The sequence below is a fragment of the Nymphaea colorata genome, chromosome 7, assembly GCF_008831285.2.
Source record: "Nymphaea colorata isolate Beijing-Zhang1983 chromosome 7, ASM883128v2, whole genome shotgun sequence".
Lineage (NCBI taxonomy): Eukaryota > Viridiplantae > Streptophyta > Magnoliopsida > Nymphaeales > Nymphaeaceae > Nymphaea > Nymphaea colorata.
In genome coordinates this window covers 9,211,897-9,238,346 of record NC_045144.1, presented here as the reverse complement: position 1 = coordinate 9,238,346, position 26,450 = coordinate 9,211,897, and the positions used below count along the sequence as shown (strand labels likewise).

The 26,450-nt window shown below is 41.1% G+C and overlaps 2 protein-coding genes across 9 annotated transcripts in view; both read right to left on the bottom strand.

The window, feature by feature from the left end:
* LOC116257716 (uncharacterized) overlaps positions 1 to 20,701 on the bottom strand; it is a 99,026-nt gene extending 78,325 nt beyond the window's left edge. The window contains exons 1-4 of one of the 8 annotated variants that reach the window (XM_031634674.2): positions 20,224 to 20,701; positions 19,544 to 20,083; positions 4,425 to 4,502; positions 4,251 to 4,306 (exon numbers count right to left, since the gene is read on the bottom strand). In XM_031634674.2, the coding sequence (XP_031490534.1) occupies positions 4,251 to 4,306; positions 4,425 to 4,502; positions 19,544 to 19,861 (452 nt within the window). In that variant the 5' untranslated portion in view covers positions 19,862 to 20,083; positions 20,224 to 20,701. Of the gene's footprint in view, positions 1 to 4,250; positions 4,307 to 4,396; positions 4,503 to 18,280; positions 18,545 to 19,543 lie in introns of those variants that run through there. The other 7 variants (XM_031634672.2, XM_031634675.2, XM_031634673.2 and 4 more) reach the window with 7 other exon arrangements.
* On the bottom strand, positions 14,413 to 17,133 carry LOC116257717 (uncharacterized). Its single transcript, XM_031634680.2, has 2 exons — positions 15,161 to 17,133; positions 14,413 to 14,879 (listed from the first exon to the last, which is right to left on the bottom strand). The coding sequence occupies exons 1-2, from the start codon at positions 16,236 to 16,238 to the stop codon at positions 14,842 to 14,844; spliced, it is 1,116 nt and encodes a 371-aa protein (XP_031490540.1). The 5' UTR covers positions 16,239 to 17,133; the 3' UTR covers positions 14,413 to 14,841.
* Positions 20,702 to 26,450: the final 5,749 nt, after the last annotated feature.

Below are 26,450 nucleotides of genomic sequence, written 5' to 3'. Positions count from 1 at the left end.
TATTTCATGAATATAAGTTATCTTCGGGAAGGGAACGAGTTTCTCTCGCAGATGGTTCCTCTACTGTTGTGGCAGCTGAAGGGACTCTGTCCTTGTTGGACAAATTTCATGTGCGGGGAGCATTACATGTCCCCCAGTTTCCCTTAAATATCTTGTCAGTTAGTAAACTTACTAAAGAGCTGAACTGTGAACACATTTTTTCTACCAACCGTTGTGTTTTGCAGGACTTGGTGACAGGGAAGAGGATTGAGATTGGTTTGGTGCTTGATGGCCTATATTGTCTTCCCATACATGTGGCTACAGCTCTTGTGATAGCGATCAGCAAGACAGAGAAACGAAGAGAAGATTGTCTTCAGTCCTTCTTGTACTGGCATGAACGTTTTGGGCATTTACCTTTTGGGATTTTGAAACAGTTGTTCCCCGATTTGTGTTCTTCTTTGAATTTGTCTTTGATTTCCTGTGATGTGTGTCAGTTTGCCAAACATGTGAGGGCTTCATAACCTATTTCTACTAGTTGTGTTAATGAAGCTTTTTCCTTGGTTCACTCGGATGTGTGGGGGCCTTCGGGAATTCATACCCATCAAGGTTTTCAATACTTTATCACTTTTATTGATGACTTCTCTCGGGCTACCTTTGTGTACTTGTTAAAAGATCGCAGTGAAGTTCCTCATATCATAGAGACCTTCATTCTTCTTGTGCATACTCAATATGGTGGAACTATTGAAACCTTTCGATCCGATAATGCCCGTGAGTATATGTGTCAGTCTGTTGAGGATTTTCTTCGAAAAAGGGGGATTGTTCATGAGACGTCCTGTAGTTATACCCCCCCACAAAATGGAGTGGCTGAAAGGAAAAATCGCCAGCTTCTTAATGTCACCAGGGCCCTTCTGTTTCAGAGAAATCTTCCTAAACACTATTGGGGTGATGCAGTTCTTACTAGTGCGTATCTCATCAATCGCATGCCCAGTCGTGTTCTGAATGGTCGGACTCCCCATTCGTTACTTCCCGGCAGTCGTCAACCATTTCTACTCCCCCCTCGTGTTTTTTGTTGTGTGTGTTTTATACATAATCATAGTCCCATAGGTATTGGTATGGGTGCCGGTGCGGGTACGTCAAAAATGTCTTCTTACATAGTGATTTAAAGGAGGAGGTTTATATGGAACAACCTCCTAGATATGCTAAGAGCTATGTCACATAGGTATTGGTATGGGTGCCGGTGCGGGTACGGGTACAGATCATTTTTAAAAAACTTGGGTGCGAGGGTACAGCCATACATACACATGCACACACACACACACACACACACACACACACACATATATATATATATATATATGTCAAAAAATTTCAAACATAATAACATATTCTCATATATATATATATATATATATATATATATATATATATATATATATATATATCAAAAAATCACAAACAGAATAACATATTCATAAACTTAATGGACTCTCAAAGTGCCGCTTAAGCAACGATTGAAAGCCCTAATCAAAAGTTGAATAAAGTCCTCCCAACCAATACATAGTAAAATGATCTGTCACAGCAGTAGAGAATAAATAAGGAGAAACCAGAACAAAGAGAGCTGGGATCTGTCATGTGCCCAGAAAACTGATGCTATTACGTATTAAAATGCTTAGGTCCAGCCATTTTTGTGTTGAAAAGATTCATACCCTATAAAAATGCGTTGTTTATGACAACACATATTATTGCCGCAGCACACGCCTTTTGGGTTGCCTGGTTCTAAACGGCAACCACATGCTACTGTCTAGAATATGAAAGGAAAATGGAATATGGAAAACTTGCGAGCCATAGAGAGAGAGAGAGAGATTGTGGGTGGTGAATCTGGTGATTGGTGAGTGATGGTCGGAGAAATAAGAGATCAATAAAAGAAGCAGAAGCACAAACAAAAGCTCCTTAGAAGCTCGATAGAAAATGAGAAAAAAATGAAAAAAACCAAATACCGTCGCCGTTCAACGCCTGCCGTCGCCGGTCGCTGCCTGCCACCGCCTTCCGTCGCCTACAGCCGCTGGTCGCCGCCCCTGCCTTCGCCGGTCGCCGCTGCCTTCGTCGGTGAGAGATGAAGGAATGAAACCAAACAAAATGAAAACGGGGGAATAGGGTTTCGAAAGTTTTCACGTTACAATAGTTTAAAACGTTAAAATGAAAAAACGTTAAGATTTAAAACGGACAACTTTAGACTCGGTCAACTTTGACCGAGTCTGAAAACGGACGAAAGTAGACTTGGGTGCGTTGACCGCACCCGGTTAGGGTCAACGCCTCATTAATGGCGTACCCAGTACCGTACCGGTACCGGTGTCGTACCGGTACAGTGCGGGTACTCCTCCTTAAGAGGAGTACTCGCGTGCAATAGGCTAAGAGGGATCCTATTGCATGGGTGTGCAAACTCGAGAAGTCTTTGTATGGCATGAAGCAAGCTTCTCGATCTTGGTTTGACAGTTTTTCTCTACAGTTCAGCAAGTATGGTTTTAGGAGGTATCCTCTTGATCACTCACTTTTCGTTTATCAAGAAAAGAATATTACCATCTATGTGGATGACATTGTGTTGACTGGAAGTTCTTATGAACATGTCTCTGCAGTAAAACGATATTTAATGAAGGGCTTCAAAATGAAAGATTTAGGAGAACTGAGATATTTTCTAGGTGTGGAAGTTGACAGGCAAGACGAGAGGCTAACACTTATGGAACATAAATATCCACTGGATTTATTCGAAAAAGCAAAAATGTCTAACTGCAAGCCAGTTAATACTCCAAGTGTACTGCATCAAGTTTAAGTGTTGATGATGGAGTCTATGCTAACCCTACTAGATATTGGAGTTTGTTAGGTACGTTACAATATCTCACCTTTACTAGACCCGATATTGTTTATGCAATTAATCAATGTCTCAGTTTATGCATTCTCCAAAGGGAAGGTCATACAGAGGTTGTGAAGCGCATTCTAAGATACTTAAAAGGCACCATAGGGGATGGACTTGTTTATCGAAAGAATAAATATGTGGATCAAGGTTATCAACTTATTACATATGCAAACGCAGATTGGGTTGGTGATCCAGATGAGACATGATCAATTTCTAGTTACTGTATATTCATTGGAAATCATCTTCTATCATGGAGTAGTCAAAAGAAAAAGGCAGTGGCCCGTTCCAGCACAAAAGTTGAATATAGATCCATGGCAACAGGCACTGCTGAGGTCACATGGGTGTGCCATCGACTGGGTGATCTAAGAGAAAATATTTCACGGTCCATATTATTATGTAATAATTAGAGTGCAATTAATATTGTCTTTAATCTTGTTCAACACAGTCGAACAAAGCATATTGAGATATATCAACATTTTGTTCGGCAGAAGGTAGAGCTGAAAGAGAAAGAACCATGACACGTAAAAACAGAAGATCAAGTTGCAGATTTGTTTACAAAAGGATTGACAAGTCGACAATTTTGGTCATTGAAGAACAAGTTGCTCATGATAAAAAACCATGCACAACTTGAGGGAGGGTGTTAATAAATAAGGTTGTTAGTTCTGGATCTGTATCTAGATCCATAGGTAGAAACACTCGAGGTCTTATTAGTTGGATGACGTCTTATTGGTTGGGCACATCATTAATGGCTGGTTATCTTGCTTTATTATTTGATGTATTTTTGGTTCCAATGTAATTATGTTTAACATATATGAAGATTAGGGTTAGACGGCAGTTATCTCTCTCTGCCCCAGCACATCCTCCTCTCCTTCAACTCAGTTTTCAGCATATGCAATCTGTGGTTCATCTTCTACACGCCTGATTCTTTCAATGGCCTGTCCTTTCTTTTGTCCAGCTTGCCAAGGCCTTGGGCAAGAGGACAACCATGGATACCTTACCTCACTCTGCCAAGAGTGCAAACTCCCTTGACCACTAAAGCTGAGGTCAAGCTTCCTTGGTCAGGCCCTTAGTTTAGTTCGACCTCCATGCCGCAGGCAGATACAGCAAGCTGGATAAGTGTTATATGAAGTAGAAGTAGAAACTAAAACCTCCTAAGTCTATAAACTTGGAAGCCAGAACTAAAGGAAAAACACCTGAGAAACTTCCTGAAACAGTAAGCAAAGAGAGGTTATTGCTTTTGAGATAAGGAATATGATAAGAGATGTTGATCAGAGAGTCAATATTTGTCATCAAGGAACCAAAGAATTATAGAAAAGCAAAGTATCAACAAGAAAGCAACTGAAAGGAACTAGAAATTGACCTAGCAGGAAGATCATAAGCATTGGTAATCTTTGCCATGCCAGTTCGACATCCACCCTGCAAGACGTGATATACTTTGATTATTGATATACTGAAGATGCAATAATTTGTATGCAATATGCATCTTGTAAAGTATGTGAAGACTACCTGAACCATACAACTAAAACAACCTTACCAGCATCCTGCACTCATCTGCAAGACCAGGTCCAGCAGCAGCATGAAGACCAGGACTGCTGTGGGCTTCATCAAGAGCCTGCCAATTAACAAAATTCAGTCAAATTAACTAGTTAAGCATCATTGGCACTAACAGATTACAAACCCAGTTAACAAACACCTTGATCCTTGCTCTATGCCTTTGCATTTATAATCTAAAAAGATAACAATTTCACTCCTGGTTTGGGTAACACTTTGCCCATATGGTGTAAATTGAAGAAAAACAAAGGCATAATGGGGCTCTGATACACGGGTGCAGCTGTGCACCTGAAGTGTCGGTGTTGCTCGGCTGGACATGGGTGCGGGTGCAGAGATGCACTAGACATGGCACGAAGACGACATATGGCTGTGTCAGGTACAGTCAGTGTACCCAGGGTCGTGTCAGACCATTTTTGGAAACGGCCAGCACTGACCGACTCCCCTTTCGTAATTTTTTTTTTTTTTACTTTTTTTTTAGCCTTTGATTTTTTTTTTTTTTTGTTTAAGCCTGCTCCTCTCCTTTACCTCATTCCTTGCATCTTCATTTTCATTTTTACATCTTCCTGTCATTTTTTCCTTGCTTCTTTCCCCACTTTTCATTGGCCAACGATTTAATTCCTTCCATTCTACATCACACTACAACTGCCATGTGCTCTTTTTCACTTTCATGACTGCAACTGCATACATGCTGTTATATATTGTTGTATCCATAATTATGTGTTCAATATAGAACATATTAAGAATTTATATATCCAATACATTACAATAAAGTTATATGTCATAAGATGTTGGATCTAATCTGATCCAAATATAACACGTCTAACTATGTCTGATCACATTTATCTAGGCAGGGTTATGAGTGTAATTTTTGTAATTGTTTTATTTTAGACTCTAGATTATTGTGTTGCTTCACTCTAGGCTCTAGATTATTGTGTGGCTTCACTCTAGACTCTAGATTATTGTGATTATTTCATTCTAGATTCTTGTAAATTGTGTAGAGGAATCATTATATAAATGGGCTGCGTGAGAATGTAAAGACTCACCTCCCTTTCTCATTTCTCTTTTCTTGTTCTCTCTCTTAACCTTTCCTTTGCTGATACTGATCGTGGATTATAGTTCGATACCAAAAATCTTACATGGTATCAAAGAAAGGTTTGGCTGGTTCTACCAAAGAGAATGTTTGAACAGACTTGAAATCTCCTGGTTGGTTTTCTCTTATACCCCTTCTAACATTCTGCTCCTAATCCTTCATCTATCTTGACAACATTCTTATTATTTCCGTTAGTACTTAGTATATATCTACGTTGATAGATATATAAATTATCATGGATATTCTCTCCCAATCCAGTATGTCATCCAACTTTTTACTATAGCTTATTTCTGAAAAACTAAACCACTCCAACTACCTTACTTGAAAAAGGCAGACCACTCCTTTCATTTCTGAAAAACTGAACCACTCCAACTACCTTACTTGAAGAAAGCAGATCACTCCTTTCATAAGGAGTCGAGATCTGTATGGGCATCTTGATGGTTCCATTCCAATGCCACCACAGTTCATTCAACAAGAGATTAAGAATGAGATAGGGGTGTTAGGCTCTGTTTTATTTAATTAAGCTATGTTTTATTTAATATGTTAGGTTCTGTTTTAGTTTACGTTATATTTGGGTCCGCTTTGCTTATGTTGTAATCTCTTTTTGGGCGTGATTAGCCCTAATGCAGATCATTATATGATGTTTTGTTCTCTTTCTTGATCTCTTCCCCTCCCGTTCTCTTCCTCTCTTCCGTCGTACCAGTCGACTGATAGCCTTGAAGGCTATCAACTGGTATCAGAGTCATGACAGATTCCGCTACCGCCCTTGAAGACAACGTGACTCTCGCCGCCATTGAAGCACATCACGCCTAGACGGAGAGACTATCATTGAAGTTAACCGCCACGTACAGACGATGGAATGTTCGCAAGCCGACTCCGACTCCAGACTACATAGCGCCATCCAAGCCGCTGTCACCGCTGGTCTCCGTGACACCCTCTAGTCTCACTATCTTCCGCCCGGCCCACCTGCGACACCGTCACCACCGTCCCCTCACCGGCGATTCCCTCTTTGGCACGCCGAGCATGGGCCACGACACACAGTCGAGCGTAGGTCTACACGGCCACCCACGAAACAGCAGCATGATGGGAGCAGTTCTGCCTACACAGCAGCCGAACACCAATGGTGGTTTCGGTGTTTCCTTTGGCGCCTTTAGTGCTACCAGTGCCGGCGTCGGAACAGCCACGGGTGGCGTTTTCTCGAGCAATATGAACTCGGCGCATAGTGGTGGCAGCCCACCGTCGGCACTGCTTAGTTGTCAATATGAGGGAGGAGACTTAAACTAATGGAAGCCAATCAAGATGGACTTTCCCCGCTTCAATGGAGACGACCTGCCTAGTTGGATCTTTAAGGCCAAACAGTTCTTTAAGTGCCAAGGAATTTTGAAGACGATGAAGGCCAGCCATGCAGCTATGAATTTTGAAGGACCTGCCATTCGGTGGTTTCGATGGTTGGTATCGCAACGAGGACAACCCGACTGGCAGCAACTGGTGGCCACCATGACAGCCCGCTTTGGATCGTCAATATATGTGGACTACAATGCAGAACTTTCTAAGTATGCCAAAAAGGAAGTATGGTGGAATACCAAGAGCAGTTTGAAGAAACTAGCAACATGGTTCGAGCATGGCCAGTTGAGGCTCTCATCGGGGAATTTGTCGGCGGCCTTAAGGAGGAATTGTGGATTGAAGTACAAACGTTACGATCCTCCACTCTACATGCTTGCTTTGCCACGACACGTATGGCTGAAGAAAAGCACCATCGTTTCATAAGCATCAACCGGACATCCAACGCGTCGCGCATCCTACAAAAACCCACCATTTATCCGATTGAGTAGGATAAGTCGATGAACGAAGCACCATCTAGAAAAGGTTCCGCTAGCCTTTTGTACGACGCCTCACGCCTGAACAGATTCAAGAGAAAAGGTGCCAAGGAATCTACTTTCATTGTGACCAACCGTGGACAACAGGACATTCATTCAAGCGTTTCCACATGTATTGAGTGGAGGAAGATGAAAACATGTTTGAGGAGGAGCCCACAGAAACACCCAGTGACTTGTTGGCCGTGAATATGGTCGGGTACCCACCGGAAATCTCCTTGCACGCACTAGCCAGGAACGAGGTGCCTCAATTGATGCCGGTAGAAGGCCGACTCAGAGGCCGATCGGTGAGTGTGCTGGTCGATACAGGCTTTATTCACAACTATATCTGTGAAAAATCTACGAAGGCACTGAGTTGCAAGATTGATACACAACTAGCGTTTGACATGTGGTAGGGGATAGAAGTACTCTGAAATGTAAAGGACGTTGCAATGAAGAAAAGTTGGAAATTCAAGGCCATTGCTTTCCCGTGCAGTTGTACATGTTAGCTATGGCAGGCGCAGACCTCGTGCTGGTAATGCATTGGTTACGAGAGCTTGGCGAGGTCATGTGGGATTTTGTTGGCATGTGGATGCACTTTACACAACATGACGGCCGTCCACTCATGTTATCGGCCAGCCAACACACGACCATCAGCTACAAAAGCGGCTAATTACAAGATGTTGAGAGGAGCAGCCGCGAGCCTTGTCCTACTCATGAGTCAGACGGGGCTGGTCGAAAATTCGAAAGCCACACCGGAAATAGATAGAGTACGTTTATCCTTGCTTTTCGATGAGTTCTCTGATGTGTTTGCAGTTCCTTGGGATTACCGCCACCCCGCTCATGCGACCACAGGATCGATCTTCAGCCTAGGGCGATCGCCGTTCAAGCAACGCCCCTATCGGTATAACCCATTCCAACGGAAGGTACTCACGCAACTAGTACAAGAGATGCTAGCACAAGGCATCATTCAACCTAGTTGGAGCCCTTTCGCTTCACCAGCATTATTCGTGCGAAAGAAAGATGAAAGTTGGTGATTCTGCACGGATTATCGGGCCCTCAACACCATCACTATCAAGGATCGATACCCTATTTCTGTTGTGGAGGAACTTTTGGATGAGTTACAAGGAGCATCGTTCTTTTCCAAGACCGACCTGCGAGCTAGCTACCATCATATCAAAGTACTTGAGGAAGACGTGCCAAAGACCGCCTTCCTCACACCCAACGGCCGTTACGAGTTCTGTGTAATGCAAGCAATTTGACGATCCAATGTTGTTGAGCAATTGTAGTGACTCACTGTGCTAGGCAATGTTATCCGTATCATACGATACGGACGTGTATCGTACGATACGTATCGTATAGGCTATATCACACGGACGCGGCTAAAGAGGCCGTGTACCCGTGTCGACTTGCTGACACGGCGATTCCGACACGGGACTCGGCTAGGACACGGCAAAATATAAAAATTAAACATTTAATGTTTTTTTTCATTTTAACAATTTTTTGTGATGCGTCCAATTATTTCCATGAACAATCCTTTCAGATATTCAGTACTTTTGTGACAAAACACATTTTCTTTCAAGATTGTAAGAGTGAACTATTAATTTAATGTTTCTTTTTAATCTTATCATTTTGTAGAATATTTAATGTAGCCGTGTCCGCGTATCCAAAAATTTTGAAAATTGTCATATCTGCACCCGTATCCCCGTACCCGCACCCGTATCGCATCCGCACCTGTATCCCCGTATCCGCACCCGTGTGACATAGCGTATAGGTTTAACCTATACGATACGCACTCGATACGTGATACGCATCCGTATCGTACGCGTATCGCATGTATCGTGCGATACGGCCCCCGTATCGCACGATACGGGAGAAAAATAAAAAAGGGGCCGTCGGGTCCTTTTTTCGCGTGTTGTTTTAAAACCAACGCTCCTCTCTCCCTCTTTTATTGTTTGTAAACATTGCAAGAGACGTGGAAGGGAGAGTTTTGCCGGTGAGAAACTTTCTTTCTTGTTGTGGGGAGTCTAGGGACGGTGGGAAGCTTGGAGAAAGAGGGTTTTTTATTTTTCCAACAGCAAGAAGGTAAGAAATAACTCATTTTCACCATTGAATCGTTCATTTCTCTTATTTCCTACATTTATTTGTATGTTTTTACTTATTTTGTGAAGATATAATGTTGAATCCTGCATGGAAGTGGTGTGAAAGGGTGAATCCCAAAGATAGGTTAAAAGTTAAGTGCAATTATTGTAAGCAAATCATATCAGGAGGGATCTCTCGCTTTCAACACCATATAGCTGGTACACACAGTGATGTGGCTCAATGCAACAGCTCCCTAGAGAACCCATTGCCAGCCTATGTAAGGCACCAATGTTTGGAGCTTACTAATGTCGTGAAAGCAAGCGGAATTGAAAAGGAAATGCAAGATGCAAATGTAGGATATGGGGACCCATATGAAGAGGAAGGAAGCAAAGGTGATGATTGAGCTCGAAGAAGAAGATGTTGGTGTCAGTTTGGGAACAACTAAAGGGAAAGACATCATGCATATAGGTGGTTCTTCTTCAACTGCAACCAAAAAAAGAAGAGGTGCGAGTACAGTTTTACGAGGATGTGGCAGGAGTGGGGGTCATACTGGTGGTGGTAGAGTACCTACTATGAAGTCGAGTAACATGTCTGGTTCGATCAAGAATTTTTTCCCCCTGTTGGTGGTCAGCCTGAGATTCGTACAACCATGTGTTCAAAGGATATTGTTGAAGCAACAGATGAAACCATAGGAAGATGGTTCTATGACGCATCCATTCCCTTCAATGCAGCAAACTCTTTTCATTTTCAGGCTATAGCAGATGCGATTGCTACTGTAGGCCGAGGGTATAAAATGACATCTTTTCATAAATTGCGAGGTAAAATTCTCAATAATATAGTTAGAGATGTCAAGGCATATTGTGATGAACTGAAATTGAGCTGGAAACAGACAGGGATGCAGTGTAATGGTTGATGGTTGGACAGACATCAAGAACAGAACATTGGTAAACTTCCTTGTATATTGCCCCTTTGGTAGAATGTTCTTAAAATCTGTTGATTTGTTTGATACTCCTAAGACTGTTGATGTTTTGTTTGAGGTTTTTGATAAAGTTATACAAGAAGTTGGGCCTCAAAATGTCGTGCAATTTATCACTGATAATGCAGCAAATTATAAAGTTGTAGGTGAAATGTTAGCAGCATGATATAGGACATTTTATTAGAACCCATGTGATGCTCACTGTGTAAATCTAATGCTTCAGGATCTTGGTGAAAGAGATGATATGAAGTTTACAGTTCAAAGATGCCAAGAAATCACGAAGTTTATTTATAATCATGCTTGTGTCTTGAATTTGATGAGGAAATTCACAAATGGGGCTGAATTGATTCAACCTGCACAAACACGGCTTGCTACAAATGTTTTGACTGTGCAGGGTATAGTCAAGCAAAGAAATCCTCTCAGGCAGATGTTTTCAAGTGATGATTGGGCTGCATATCCACATGCCTATAAAAGAAAGGCTACGACAGTTGTGGATACCATATTCAATGTTGACTTTTGGGAATCATGTGTGAACTTAATGAAGATTTGTGTACCGCTAGTGAAAGTCCTCAGAGTAGTTGATAGTGAAGATAGACCTTCTATTGGATATTTATATGAGGCTATGGACAGAACAAAGAAGGCCATTAGAGATAATATGAAGGGAAAAAAAAAGTTGTACATGCCTATATGGAAGATTATAGATGAAAGGTGATCTGGACAACTTCATCGCCCACTTCATGCAACAACCTACTACCTAAATCCTGCTATTAGATTTCTTCTCAATTTTAAGAAGGACAAAGAGGTCGAGTATGGCATATTGGATTGTATTGAGGTATTAGTAAGTAATTATAAAGAACAAGAAGCTATCCATATGTCGATCAACAAATATGATACTAGTTCTAGTACCATGGGGAGAGACACAGCAATGAGATGCAGATCATCTATGCGTCCAGGTATTAGAAAAAGGGACTTTATACTTTTTTGTTGTTATTTCATTTGTTCTTTATGACTCTACCTTCTCATATATTTATTCTATTTCGTTTTTACTTTCCATCTGTTATTAGATTTGTGGTGGGACAGGTTTGGGGTTGATTGCCCAGAATTAAAGAAGCTTGCAATTAGAATCCTCAGTCAAACATGTAGTGCAACTGGATGTGAAAGAAATTGGAGTGTATTTCAGCACATCCATAGTAAGAAGAGGAATAGGCTGGAACATAAAAGGTTGAATGACCTTGTTTACGTTCGTTATAATATGAAGTTGAGACAAAGGTAAACATTTGTTACGCAAAATAGTAAATTCTAATATATATTTTAATTTCTAACAATTTGTTAATTTGTTCTCTTGTTAGGTGTTGCGTAATAGGGAAGGGGAGAACGAGAGAGAGAAAGAGAGAGAGAGAGGCGGTAAAAGATTTCATTCAATATCGTGCCCTAATCTCTACTAAAAGAGAGATTAGGGCACAGCTGTATCAGTTACAAACGGAGGACACATAAAATATTGAAAGGACATAAAAGAACCCTAACTTTTAAATATTCAAATAACTACCACATTTAAAGCCAAACTTTCTACTTTCAACACTCCCCCTCAAGCTGGAGCATAGATATCAACCATGCTCAGCTTGTCACAACATCTAGAGAAATCACCAATCGGACGAGCTTTCGTAAACATATTTGCTGCTTGGTCTTCAGAAGCTACATGAATTGTAGACACTACACCTTCTTTTATAAGATCACGAATATAATGACAATCCACCTCAATGTGCTTAGTTCTTTCATGAAATACTGGATTGTTTGCAATATAAGTAGCAGCCTTGTTATCACAGTACATTCTCATAGGAAGAAGAACATGAATACTCATATTCGTTAGCATAGATTTAATCCACATCATCACAGTCGCTGTTTGAGCCATTGCTCTATATTGAGATTCTGCACTTGATCTGGAGACCACATTTTGTTTCTTGCTTCTCCATGATATGAGATTACCCCCAACAAAGACACAGAAGCCAGTTGTGGACCTTCTATCATCAACAGACCCTGCATAGTCAGCATCACTGTAAGCAACAACATCTAGAGATTCACCTTTTTTAAAGAAGAGACCTCTGCCTGGGGAAGATTTTAGATATTTCAACACCATCACGCCGCATCCCAGTGGGCTTTTCTAGGTTTTTCCATAAACCGACTTAATTTTCCAACAGCAAAGCTAATGTCTGGTCTTGTTACAGTAACATAAAGCAGTTTTCCAATAAGAGACCTGTAAGATCAGGAATCTACTAGTTCTGATTGATCATCATGAAGATGAATACGAGGATTCATCGGGAGATTAGCCGGCTTGGTCCCTAGCATCCCTGTATCCTGCAGAAGATCAAGGACATACACCTTTGAGACAATGCTACACCTTCTTTGTTCTCCACAACTTCAATCCCAAGAAAATATCTCAAGTGACCAAGATCCTTCGTGACAAAATGTTTTTGAAGGAAAGCCTTAGTAGCAGATATTTCTTGACCACAATCACCTGTCAGAATAATGTCATCAACATATACTATCATGACAACAATACCTGTGGAGGTCTTCTTGATGAATAGAGAATGATCCAAAGGAGATCGTTCAAATCCACACTGTGAAACTACCTCTGATAATTTGTGGAACCATGCCCTGAGACTTTGTTTAAGTCCATAGATAGCCTTCTTCAACCGACACACTTTACTACACTCCCCCTGTTTCTCGAACCCTGAAGGTTGCTGCATATACACGGTCTCCTCAAGATCACCATACAGAAAGGCATTCTTCACATCGAGCTGATATATAGGCCAATCAGAGTGGACCGCAACTGAAATAATAAGACGAATAGTGCCCAATCTTGCCACTGGAGAGAACGTCTCAAAGAAGTCAACCCCGTATGTCTGAGTGTAACCTTTAGCCACTAATCGGGCCTTGTATCGCTCTAATGATCCATCTGAATGATATTTGACTGTAAATACCCATTTGGAGTCAGCAATGTCACAATCTTAGGTGGATCGACCAACTCCCAGGTACCACGCTGTACGAGAGCATCCATCTCATCTTGCATAGTTGTTCGCCATTTACAATCGAGTAAGGCCTGTTGATGACAAGTTGGGACTGTATGAACCGCCATAGCCTTAAGAAACTGTTGTAAGTTATCATCAAGATGGGCAGTGGAAACAAAGTGAGAGATAGGATGCATGGTACACTGTCTCTTGCCTTTGCGCAGGGCTATAGGCAAGTCATCTGAAGGAACAACATCAAGTATACTTACTTCAGTGGAGCTCACATCTTGAGAAGAGTCTGATGGTCGACCATGAGAGGGGTCCTGTCGCCGAGTGTAGACCAATGGAGGATCCTAAAACCTATTCATAGTCAGCGTAGGAGATGGAAAGGATTGCAACGGGATAGGTGGGATAGGTAAAGGGATAGGACATGGCATTTCAGATGATGCAGAGGTAGGATTAAAGTAAGACCGAGACTCAAAAAAAGTGACATCCGCACTGATATACTCTTTGTGAGTTACCGGATCAAAGCACTTGTACCTTTTTTGGTTTCGGGGGTAGCCAATGAACACACTTAATGGCTTGAGCAGCAAGTTTATCACGTTTAGGCCCAAGAATATGAACAAAACAGGCACAACAAAAAACTTTTGGTGCAACGGAAAACAAGCTTCGATTGGGATAAACAAGTTTAATAGGTACTTTGTTTGTTGTCAATGGAGGATGATGGCAAACGATTGGTCAGGTAACAAGCCATGAGAATGGCATCACCCCGTAAGTATGCAGGTACGTGATTACGAAGCATTAGGGTTCGAGCAACAGTTAGAAGTTGCCGATGTTTTCGTTCGGCGACTCCATTCTGTTGTGAGGTATGAGGACATGTAAATTGGGGAGAGATACCATTTTCAGCATAAAAGGTCATTAAGATAGATGATTTGAACTCAAGAGCATTATCAGTGCGAATACACTTAACCACAGAACTAAATTGAGTCTTTATTTCAATAATCAAGTTTTTGAGAATACAAATTACTTCAAACCTTTCCTTCAACAGGAATACCCAACTGACTCGAGAATAATCATCAACAACGACAAGAAAGTACCTAAACCTATCTCGGCTAGCAACCCTGCTAGGCCCCCACATATCAACATGAAGAAGATCAAATAACCCTTGACTTGAAGGACTAAGACTCAAAGGAAAACTACTACGTGTGTGCTTGCCAAGTTGACAAGCCTCACACTGAAAAGACTCTGGAACTGAAAGTTTAGGTAGGAGAGAACGAAGCTTGGGTGCTGAAGGGTGACCAAGCCGGAGATGCCACTGGAAGACTGTAGACTTTGATGTAGAAGAGGTAGCTGCAAGACCCATTGGAGCCGATAGGATGTAGACGCCCCCTTTCTCATAGCTGCCACCAATCGTCTTCCCAGTTTGCAAGTCCTGAAATGAGCATGAACCAGGGTCAAAAATAACAAGACAGTGTAAATCAGTAGTCAACTGTTTAACCGAGAGTAAATGAGATGAGAAGTCAGGAGCATATAAAACATGTGAAATAGTCATAGACTGAGAAAGTTTCACATTTCCATAGCCCAATACGGGTGACAGTCTACCATCTGCAATTTTGACATGACGTGGCTGAGGAAATTTATGTAGAGTAGTAAACCACCCATGGCTACTGCAGAAATGTCTCGACGCTCCTGAATCAATAATCCACAAAGTACCTGAGTCAGATGTGGAAGGACCCGCTGAGAAGGCTCGATCGGTCAACGTTGTAGAAGCTGAAGCCTGTGAGGCTTTGTGCGCTAAAAATTGCTCGTACTCAACTCTGTCAATGCTGACTGTAACTGTCTCTGGCGCTATACTAGACGAAGCGTCCTCCACTGTAGGAGTGGCAGTCTGTGCAGAGCCCATAGATGAGTGAGTAGGACTCTTGCCCAGTTTGATGACTATATTTCTTCCTTGCGACAAAGAGGATGAGCGGCCATGTTTATCCCAACAGCGATCCTCTAAGTGTCCAATCTTTCCACAATAGGTACATTGAAATCTCCCACGGCCCCCAGTTCCACGACCTATACCTCTTCCTCTGGCATTATAGGTGGAGCCATGACCACGACCACCCCCCACAGCAAGAGCAGAAGCAGAGGCAGGCGTCACACCAGTTGGTTGAGACAGGCTAACAGCAAGACGGCTAAGTCTATTGTATGTATCAGAGAGGTCAGGAATTTCACTTCCAGTGAGCATCTGATCCTTAGCAGAAGCATACTCAGGGGAGAGACCAACAAGAAATTTCACAACCATAGTAGGTTCAAAGTATGACTTATAACACGATTTGCACGGAGGATGCAAAAATTTCAGACGTTCATAAGTAGCTTTCACTGTTGCAAAGTATTGAGATAAGTCTTGATTTCCCTGTCGGAGGTTGTGCAACTCTTGTTCAACTTGAAGGATTTTACTTACATTCTTATCTTGAGAATATGTCTGTCTAAGGAAGTCCCACATCTCCTTCGCAGTAGTATAGTAAGTAATAGTAGAAGCAATTTGAGGTTGGACACTATTCATAATCCAAGACATAACCATGCTGTCGTCCTCTTCCCAGGTTATGTACTTCCCTGTCTTGTTAATAGGTTCATCCTCTTCAATTATGTGTCTCTTTCGATGTCCTTTTACTGACAATATAAAGGATCTAGACCACAACTCATAGTTGTGTCCATCTAATTTAACTGTAGATCCATAGGAGAAGGGATTTCCAACTCCTTTATGATCATTACCACCCTCCAATCTTTGGTTCTCAGCCATCATAAATCACAGCAAGAATGGGATGACCAAAATAAAATATATATATATGCAGCAATTTCACGCAGCCTTCAGGAACAAAACAAAGAACCGTCACGCAGCCTCTTTCAACAACCCCCAACCAGCAAGGAAAAAGGAGAAAACGGACAACTTGCTGGAAAGAAAATTTGCTGAAAGTACACAAGAAACGACAGGGAATAAACTTGCTGGAAAACAGAACTTATAAATGAAGTCTTGCCGCTGCTTCTAACATTCCACATATTGCGTAGATAAATTCTGCATCTATTCTGCTTCACCAGAATTTCTGATCATCCCTCAAACCACAACTACAGACAGCATATCAACGTTTCTTCAACACTCTAAACAGTATCCATGAACAGCACATAAAAAAAATATCCAAATACTCCATGTGAGGATCTGATCACGCCTTTCACATAGGCGAGATCAGGTCCTCCTCCACGCAGCAGAGAATATGAGATAAGTTAGAGATTACGCCAGCAACAGCCTGAAGTGTTCTCGTAAGTCTGAGATGTTCTCGTAAGCAAGATGGGCAAGAAACGATCACGCCAGAACACAGAGTCGATGACGCCAGCAGCTTGAGTTGATCACGCCTGCACCTTGAGTCGATCACGCCAGCAGCTTGAGTCGAGGCTCTGATACCATGTTGTGTAATAGGGAAGGGGAGAACGAGAAAGAGAAAGAGAGAGAGAGAGGCGGTAAAAGATTTCATTCAATATCGTGCTCTAATCTCTACTAAAAGAGAGATTAGGGCACGGCTGTATCAGTTACAAACGGAGGACACATAAAATATTGAAAGGACATAAGAGAACCCTAACTTTTAAATATTCAAATAACTACCACATTTAAAGCCAAACTTTCTACTTTCAACATTAGGCAACTAGAAACAACATCTATGAGGAAGCATCACACTCAATATGATCCTATCAACATTGACCATTTTGATATATTAGATTCTTGGGTTGAAGAACAATCTGCAATACTTGATGAGGACGATCTTGATTTTTTGAACCTTGAAGAAGCAGCAGAGTATATTGAAGAAGGAGAGGCTGGGGAGCAATGGAATGTTGGTGACATTCCATTTCCAACAGAGGGGATAGAAACACTTAATGAAGAAAATGAAGATGATGATGCAGATGATGATTGACAAGGATTGTTGTTGAATGAATCATGATAACTATATGTTTTGACTTTTGAACTTATGAATTGTGATGTAATCGAATTCTCTTCGGCTACTTATTATGTTATTTTGAATGTCTGATTTCTTATTTTGGAATGTGTTGTCCATACTTCATTACATGAATGATGAATGTTCCTTTAGGCTTTAAATACATTTTTCTTGATTTTTTCTGATTTTTGCTTGTTCTTTCGGATGTTTTATTATTTTTTTTCAAATTTTTATGATTTTTTTAATATTTTTTAAAAATTAAATAATTAATTTTACGATACGTTTACGATACGGCGTATATGTCAGCCCGACCGATACGCGATACGCTACGCCAGTGATAACATTGGTGCTAGGTAGTTCGACAAGCACGAATGAACTATGAAGTACTATCTCGCATCATTTCCAGTTAAAAAAAAACCAACCTTTTTTCCCCCACCTTTGGATTCTGATACTTCCAAAACTGAGCAGTGCATCTTAAAATTTTCCTCAACTAGACTTAATAACTCAAGACAATCCAACAGACTGGTGGGACCACAATCCTGCAGTCAAAACAAAGTTATTCTTTTAGGCCTCCAAAAAATGCACCAACCAGAGCATCTCTTGACCATCCCACAACCATATGGCTGAGTTTTTCAAAGTCCACCTGATATTCGGGAACAAAGGCTTCTTGACAAAGCCTTGTGAGCTTGACATTGTAAGCCAAGAAAGCAGAACAGACAAGTGATTGGTTAAAGCTTGTGTGAACTAGTACCAACTAGGTTTCTGTGAAGACCTTCAAACCATTTAGACGGCCTAACAACATATGCCTAACAGAATGTTAACACAGAAAGTATTGCTCTGCCCATGAGAAAGAGGTCATCACCTGAAACTCATGACAACTCCAATTTGATTCGTGATTCAGCAATACATGGCTTTGAGCTACCAGATTCTTGGAGGAACGTGTGATGCATTAGCTATGCATAAGAATTATGGACATGGGGTCCCTGCCAAAACCCCAACCAAAATTGGGTAGCCTTGCAGTTGCAGCTGACTCATGCAAGGTGAAGAATCCACCGACAAACCAGTCAAGATTCAGTTGCTTGGTACTGGTTCATATGAGACGAGGAACCTTTTTCCAACAGACAAAGATCAAGCACCATCAAATAAACCATGCGAAATTGAAAGGGATTTGCTAGATTTAACTTTAGATTGCAATCTGCTGCTTCATTTTGCTTTACAGAGCACAAAAACAAGCTTCCATTGCTGCCCTGTGATCAAGGGTATCCTTCACTTTGGTTCAAAGGATGACAGTTGTATCATTGGTGGAGACTGGTTTTTTTAACTTCGTTTTTCCCGTTATATTCTTTTGGAGTCATCTGGCTCTGGTGCAAATGTTAACATTATTTTGACTAGGGTAGCTAGTTCAACAACAGAGTAGGGCAGAAATAGGGAAAAAGAAGAGAAGAGACAGACAGACAGAGAGGTCTTTATCTTCGCTAGACATTCTGGAACTACAGATCTATTTATACTCCTGGGATTTGTTTGGCTGGACTAGAACCTTGAGTTGGATCTTTATTTCTGACCTGAGACCTTTTCCTTGCATAGACCTGGTTGACTGTATAGTTCTACATACCTGGTCTTTGTTTATCATGTTTGTACTCTGAAACGTAACGTTGCAAATCATACTGTTTGATATGTGGCGTCCAAGTAGAGATTATGGCTTAGATTAACTGACAGATCGCCAGGCGATTAACATGGAGAACAGAATAGATATCTTTTCACAAAAAAACTCAACTGATATCATGGGCATTTTTTCCAACAAGATAAGTAATGAAAAAAAAAAACAATCCAAAACAGAAAAGGAAGATTCTCCAGCAAGTTGGATTAGTTTTACTTCTTTGGGGCAATTTTGGCAACATTCCTCTAAGTTCAGGAAAACCAGAAATCGGAGCATGCAGCAGCTGTATTACCAATACTATTGGCTTAAAGGACATTACACTTGATTCTGAACTCGCAGCAGAAAGGGTTTTACTAAATCCCAACTAGACTGAACTCTCTTATCCAAAGCCAAAATTTATTCTATTTGCAAGCATGGGTAGTGAAGAAACTATTGAGGCACCCAGGCAAGAGCACACAAACTGCATACCTCATTTGTGGAATTAACGACTGCATCAACGTCAAGGCTCCATGGCTGCCCACGCCACAAATAGATTATGGAATTGATGTCGTGATCGACTGGAAACCTCGACAAAGATCCACTCGAGCCGGTCTCCGGCCGTGAAGGCGCTGTAAGTGGATCCGGAAAGTGTCGATGGGGAATTGAACGATCACGACTATCATCCGCAGCAAGAGAATGGTGCTCTCCGTCGCTCCAGCGTGGAACCTGATGAAGTTTCACCACATTGTCGCCACTATGAGTGGGCACGCCACCTCGGGGTCTAGCCATAGATCTTGATCGATACATCTCGACAATCCCTAAGACGTCCCTCCAAACTTACGATCTCTTCCTAGTTCACACTCCTAAGAGAACTTCCGCAGGGCTGAATTACTCGGTAATCATCACCGCTTGATGCAATCATCAAAATCACCCATACCATAGTCAACCACAGCAGAACCCCAGGTATGATGCTGACCTCAATTCCGTTCAATACGGCCACATGAACGGAGAACGAGCGCCCCCAAGTTCCTGAGAGGCGGAACTCCAAATCAGCTTAAAAGATTGAGTTCCAGAATAATTAATTTCCAGCCGTCTCTCCAGAGGAACTCATGAATTCCGCAATCTGAAGCAGCAGTCCCGTCATAATCGTCTTGAATACAAAGACTTACCATGTCTAACAATCTGAAAAGAATAAAAGTGCCGGATAAAAATTTGCAAACGAACGATCTAAAGCTCACCAGTCACCGCAGCCACACAGAGTATGAGAATTTCCCACCTCTAGCCAGATGTAACAACGTGTTGCGCAAATTCCGGAACTCCAAACCCAATCATGACGGAATACAGAGAACGAGAGAACAAGGAAGCAAGGGGAATCGTAAACGGAAAACGTAGCGCGATGAGCTTGGGGAGCGATTCAGGGATTAGATTTGCTCCTCTCCTTCGTTTCTTGGTTCTGAGAATTTTCACGCATGGAGCACTTAACCAAATCAACCTACCAACAACACCTCTTTTCAGGTCCGTCAAGCCTAAATAATTCTATGGAGCGAAGGAACTAGGAAGTGGATTATGAAAATGGAAAACCACCGTCTAAGTGTAACTACGAGGTCATAGGCCATCTTGCTCGAGTGTAAAGTGTAACTTTTTTTTTTTTGTTTGAAGCATGTACTCTGCACAATTTTATGTCATCTTGTGGATGTAATTATGTATAAATTGTGTTTAAACTTTAAAGGCCTATGTTTGCATTTTAAACTAGCATTGATTCAAATTTCTTGAAAAATGAAGTTAAAACAAAGGATACATATGCCTTTTAGCACTATTTGAATGATCCAAGAAATAGATAGGCCTAGAAAATCTAACATTCTCCTCTAAAACGAAACTTCGCAAGAGAAATAAGGTGCACCGCCCACTTTCGATCCCATACCTTTTCTTCTTTATCTACTTTGTTTCATGTTTAACCTCTCCACGTCTCTTGCTTTGTTCTTCTTCTACCAGTCAAATCCCTTCACCCATTCATGCCCTCTACCATTCAAATCTCTTCAGCTGTTCATGCCCAAAGGGCCGCTCTCTTGGCCGGATTGCAATAGGCAAAAGAAGTTGCTAGGCTGGCTAGATTTCTCACCTTTGCCAACCAACCCTTCCTCTCTTCTCCAACCTAGCTGGCATCCAAGAGATGGCCGGCTGGTTATTCCGTCTCATGAACTCTATCTCCAAAGTGCGGATCACTTCCCTCCAAAGGATCGCAGGTGGCTTCACCTTTCCCCTTCCTCAAAATCCAAGGGCATCTTCAAGTAGAGGTTAGAATATGACTACTTCATGTTAGGGATAATCATTGCATCACTCTAGGTAGTCATCACCTAGCTATAGTACCATGAAAAAGCAAAGGAATAAATAATATGCGGTTTGGAAAAATGATTCCTAATCCACAAATTCTCATTCATCATATATTTTGTGATGAGTTTCCTTTCAACTTGTTTATTGATTTATAAAATGGTCACATGCAGATTGCAAAGCAGGTATAATATTTGAATCATCCTGCATTATCAAATTGGATATGTTTGTGATCACTAGGACCATAATACCCATCGTTTGTATACTAGCAATTTTTTGCCTGAATTGTATTTTTAAAACTGACAGTTGCACAATCATCTTGTGAGGCCAAGTGTCAATCTTTAGCTACTGTAAGTGCCATGCTTACTTGGGTTATGTTCATCTTAAGAGATACTGGCATGTTCCTTCCAAAGCCATCATTTTGTCCAGCGATAGTTTGTCAATTTAGACCACTGCAAAGCCTGATTAATTGCATTCCTACACGTAAGATATTAAGTTGACCTATCAATTCATTTGAGAAATTGTAGCCCTTGGAGCTCTAGTAAATACAGTTTGTATCCGCTCAATATCAGTTTGCATGCTTATTTACGAAGCCTCTTCCAATAGCACATCCCAATCAGCCCCTAAGGAATGTCAGACTTCAACAATCTCCAAACCCTTGATTGAGGAGAGCTGTTAGCAATAATCACATCACTCAGGTGGTTGTCAATTTGATAAATATCTTACCATCATTGCAATAGTTCCTCTAAATGGACATAAAGTTAATAAACATATGTTACTGAATATTAAAAAACAGCCCAACAAAATTCTCATACTCAAAACATGAAGCAAATGGAAAGAAATCAGCACAATGAAAAATGTTTCTGCAAAAACAACGAGCAGTACCATAATTTTAATGACAATTATATCTAATATGGTAAAGCAGAACCCGTTTTGAATTCAAATATTGTAATTCTCCTGCCATCTGCATGTGACCATCTATATAAAGCAAGAAACAAGTTGAAAGGAAACTCATCATAGAAAATATAGTGAGAATTAGCGGATATAGGAAGCATTTTTCCAAACCATGTCAAGATTATGTCTCTTCTTTTCACTTCCTTTTTCTACCTTCTCTTAAAATAGAGACTAGGTAAGCAAGTCAGTTTTCTTTTGTTTTAGGTTTATTTTTCTAGAGATAAACCTTAATATCTATTGTATTAATCAAACTTTTATCCTTTTCCAAATTAGTATTGAGATTTGGAATTAAGTTGCCACTCACTTCACCTTAATAAGTCACCTTAGCATAAAAGCTCTCCTTCCAGTTGTGAATGTCCATCAATATACTGAATTCTCACAAGATCAAATGTGTAGGCATGAGTATTGTGCAATGCAAACAGGTGGCAACCTTATCTTAATTTAAACCTTATTGCAGATGGATGGATTTGATGCATATACATCCTGGTTTTCTCCTTCATTTTTAAACTTTTGTCTCTCCTTTCATTTCCATTTTTCTTTTCTTGCTCACATAAGAATGTTACAAATGCATTTGGTAGGCATGCATATGTTAATGATTGTATACTATATGTTATCTATTTAAGTAGGCTCAATAAAAAATGAACGTATATATCTAGGCATGTATCTTCTAACTTGATGTTGATCAAATATATACAGAAAATTAGAGAGGGTCCATATCCTGTTTATGATGGGAAAATTGTCATTCTGACCCACATAAGCCTATAAATAAAGTTGTGGTCCTCAAAACAATATGAGATTTTTTTGTGGTTTCCTCTATTCCCATCTTAGAGGTTTTCTAAACACATTGTAGAAGCTTTCAAAAATCCACAAGGCCCCTTCATTTCATCAATGGAATTTGATATACTTCCACATTGTATTTTCTTCATCGGTTGAGTGGTTCAACATGAGCATGTACAGTTTCATGGAAATAGTTTTTAACATTTGTTGTAAGAGTCTCCATTCATAGTTGAATTATTGAACGAATGTTGTTTCTTCATGAAACTAAAGTTTTTCTTCCAATTCACAATTTGTTTCTTCTTTTTTTCTCTCTTTCTCTTTGTGTTTTTACTTTGTTTGTTGGTCTCTCTTGACTCTTTATTTTTCTCTATTGGGGGTACGCATTGTAGTGTGCCTACACATTGAAGGCAATGCATGCACCATTAGGTGCTACAATGTTAAAAAAACAAAAGAGTAATGGGGAAGGAAGGGCACTGACCCTCCCTTTGATGGCCCAAGCCACCACCATTTGGTTTCGGCAATGGAACACTACTTCTCATGTATAAAGAACAGACATGTCCATTAAGCACTCCATTATTGTTGTTTTGGTGACAAGTAAAAGAGGGAAAGCCGTCAGGCCCTCCACACCTCTTCTATGTGAGAAAGCTAAGTGGGGAGGTCCATTTGGCCATCCCTTCTTGTATTGAGAAGGATCATATGGAGAGTTGTTACCCTCCTTCCATCTTTCATAGAGATAGAGACAAGAGAAGGCTAGTGAGGCCTCCTATCCCTGCCAATGGGTTACAGAAGCAAATGAGGGTTGTTGAGCTCTCAAGCCTCTACATAAAGAGGTTTGCTTCTTTTCGATTAGCCTTGCTCATGTCTATAGCAGCACCATGTAAAATGTTTGACATTGTAGAGCGTCAGACATTTGGATTAGGTTCCAGATCTGGACCCAGAACACCACCCACATGAAGAGGGAGGCCCAACGCTGGGGGTCTCTCTCTCTCTCTGCCCCTCTCCCTGTTTGGGGTTTGGCATAGAGGAATAGGAAGCAGAAGAGGAAGCTGTTGATGAGGAAGATGCAGAGGCAGTGTAGGTGGAAGGTGGCAGCATTAAGGTAAGCCATCCTCCCTCCTGATTTCTCTCTGTCTCTTCCATCTGCTCTCATTCTCGCCCTTTATCTCATCTTTGTTCTCCCTGACGCTTTCCCCCTTTTTTGTCTTGTGTTCTCCCTCGCCCTGTGCCTCTCTCCCATCAGTTTTCTCTTGCCTCACCATCTCTCATGCTCGCTCTTGTTGGACTCTCCTTCACCTACTCACTCGCTTCGTTGACCCTCTTAAGCTCTCCCTCAACTGAGTCCTCTTTCATGGACTCCTTTGGTCTCCCACACTCTCCTCCTCTCGTCTGTTTTTTTTTTCCTCGCCCTCATTCTTGCCCTTTGTCTCTCTCTTAGTTTCTCTCTATCGCTGTCCATCTTTCCCGTGTGTGCCTCCTCAGCTGGACCCTATGTCATTCTCTCACCCACTCCCTCATTCTCATCCAAACTCCCTTGCAAAACTCTCTCTCATGCACCTCCTTCAGACGAGCCATCTCTCCCTGTCTTGGCTCTCCCTCTCAACCTAATGCTCTCTTCTCTCGTCATACCTCTCTCTCGCTCTTCCTTTTGCTCATTCTCACTCTCTTTAGCACTGTTTTGGATTTGATAGTTGGACGAATGCATCTTTCCGCTTATACCAGCAAATAAGGTGTGTTGGTGGTGATGACAACATATAGACTTTGGCATTTAATGATTGATCAAGCATTTGGGGTGGTTGCTAGGGACCAGTATTGTACATATCGTACGATATGAGCCCGTATCGTATGGTACGTACCGTATCATTTTGAAATTATGATACGATACACCTCTCGTATCGTAAATAGGGGTGTATCGTTCTCGTATCGCATGGGGTATCGCACGTACCGTGCGATACAGGGCCCATAGCGTACGATACGGGGTGTAAAAGCCCGCCCGAGACCTACTTATTTGACTTCTTTTTTAAAAAAACCCCTTTGTTCTTCATTTCTCATGCTCGGATACTGCTGTCAAGGAGGGCGATCGTCCATTTTCACCATCAAAAGTTGATTTTCACCGTGAAATTGAAGATTAAAGGGTTGATTTATACGTGGGTGGTTGATTTTTGTTGGGAGGAAAGAGGTTTTCTTCATTTTTTCTTCGTAAGGTATGAAATCTCTTGTTTTTACCATATATTCATATATTTTTACCTTAGATTGAAAGATTTCAGTTGTTTTTCATTAAGTTTACCATAAATTTTCGTTTTTTGTTGTGAAGATATGGATCCTACATGGCAATGGTGCGAAAGGGTGAAGGAGAAAACTGGTTAAAACTCAAATGTAGCTTTTGTGCGAATACATTCTCAGGAGGGATTATTAGAATGAAACACCATTTGGGAGGGACCTCCAAAGATGTAGCTCCATGTGTTGGAAGCACAAACAAACCTTTGCCTCCATTTGTGTGTCAGCAATGTTTAGATATGCTTCATGCTTTACATCAAAGAAAGATACAAAAACAAATGGAAGAGGCAGACTATAATGAGTCTTGGGAAGTTGAAGAAGAAGAAGAAACTTATGAAAATGTTGAACATGATGAATATGATAGTAGTCTAAGAATAGATGTGGATAGCTCAAGAGATAGAGGGAAAGGAATCATCTATGAAGGAGGTTGATCTGGCCCATCGGAAAGGAAGAGAAGAGACACACCAGATATTAGGGCTAGGCGTGGTCATCGACCACCTAGTGGTAGAGTTCCTACTGGTAGGTCTAGTGTTGGTTCAATTAGGAGCTTTTTCCCTTCATATACTGGCCCAGGTGGTCAACCGCAGATTCGTGCTGCTATGACATCTAAAGATATGTTACATCAGGGGTATGTGAATGGTTTTATGATGCATGTATTCCCTTTAATGCAACTAATTCCTTTAAGTTCCAAGCTATGGCAGATGCAATTGCATCTATAGGCCCTAGATTCAAAATGCCATCATATCATCAGGTGAGGGGCAAATTTCTTGAAGCTACGGTGAAAAAAGTATCTGAACATTGTGAACAGTTGAAATTATGTTGGAAGGAAACAGATTGCTCCATTATGTCAAATGGATGAACTGATACACGGTCAAGAACACTTGTGAATTTTCTTGTTTACTACCCTAAATGTACAATGTTCTTGAAATCTCTTGATTTTTGATGTTGTTAAAACTGCTCAGATTTTGTTCAATGTTTTTTATAATGTTGTACAAGAAGTTGGACCCGCAAACATTATACAGTTTATTACAGATAATGCTGCAAATTATAGAGCTTCAGGAGA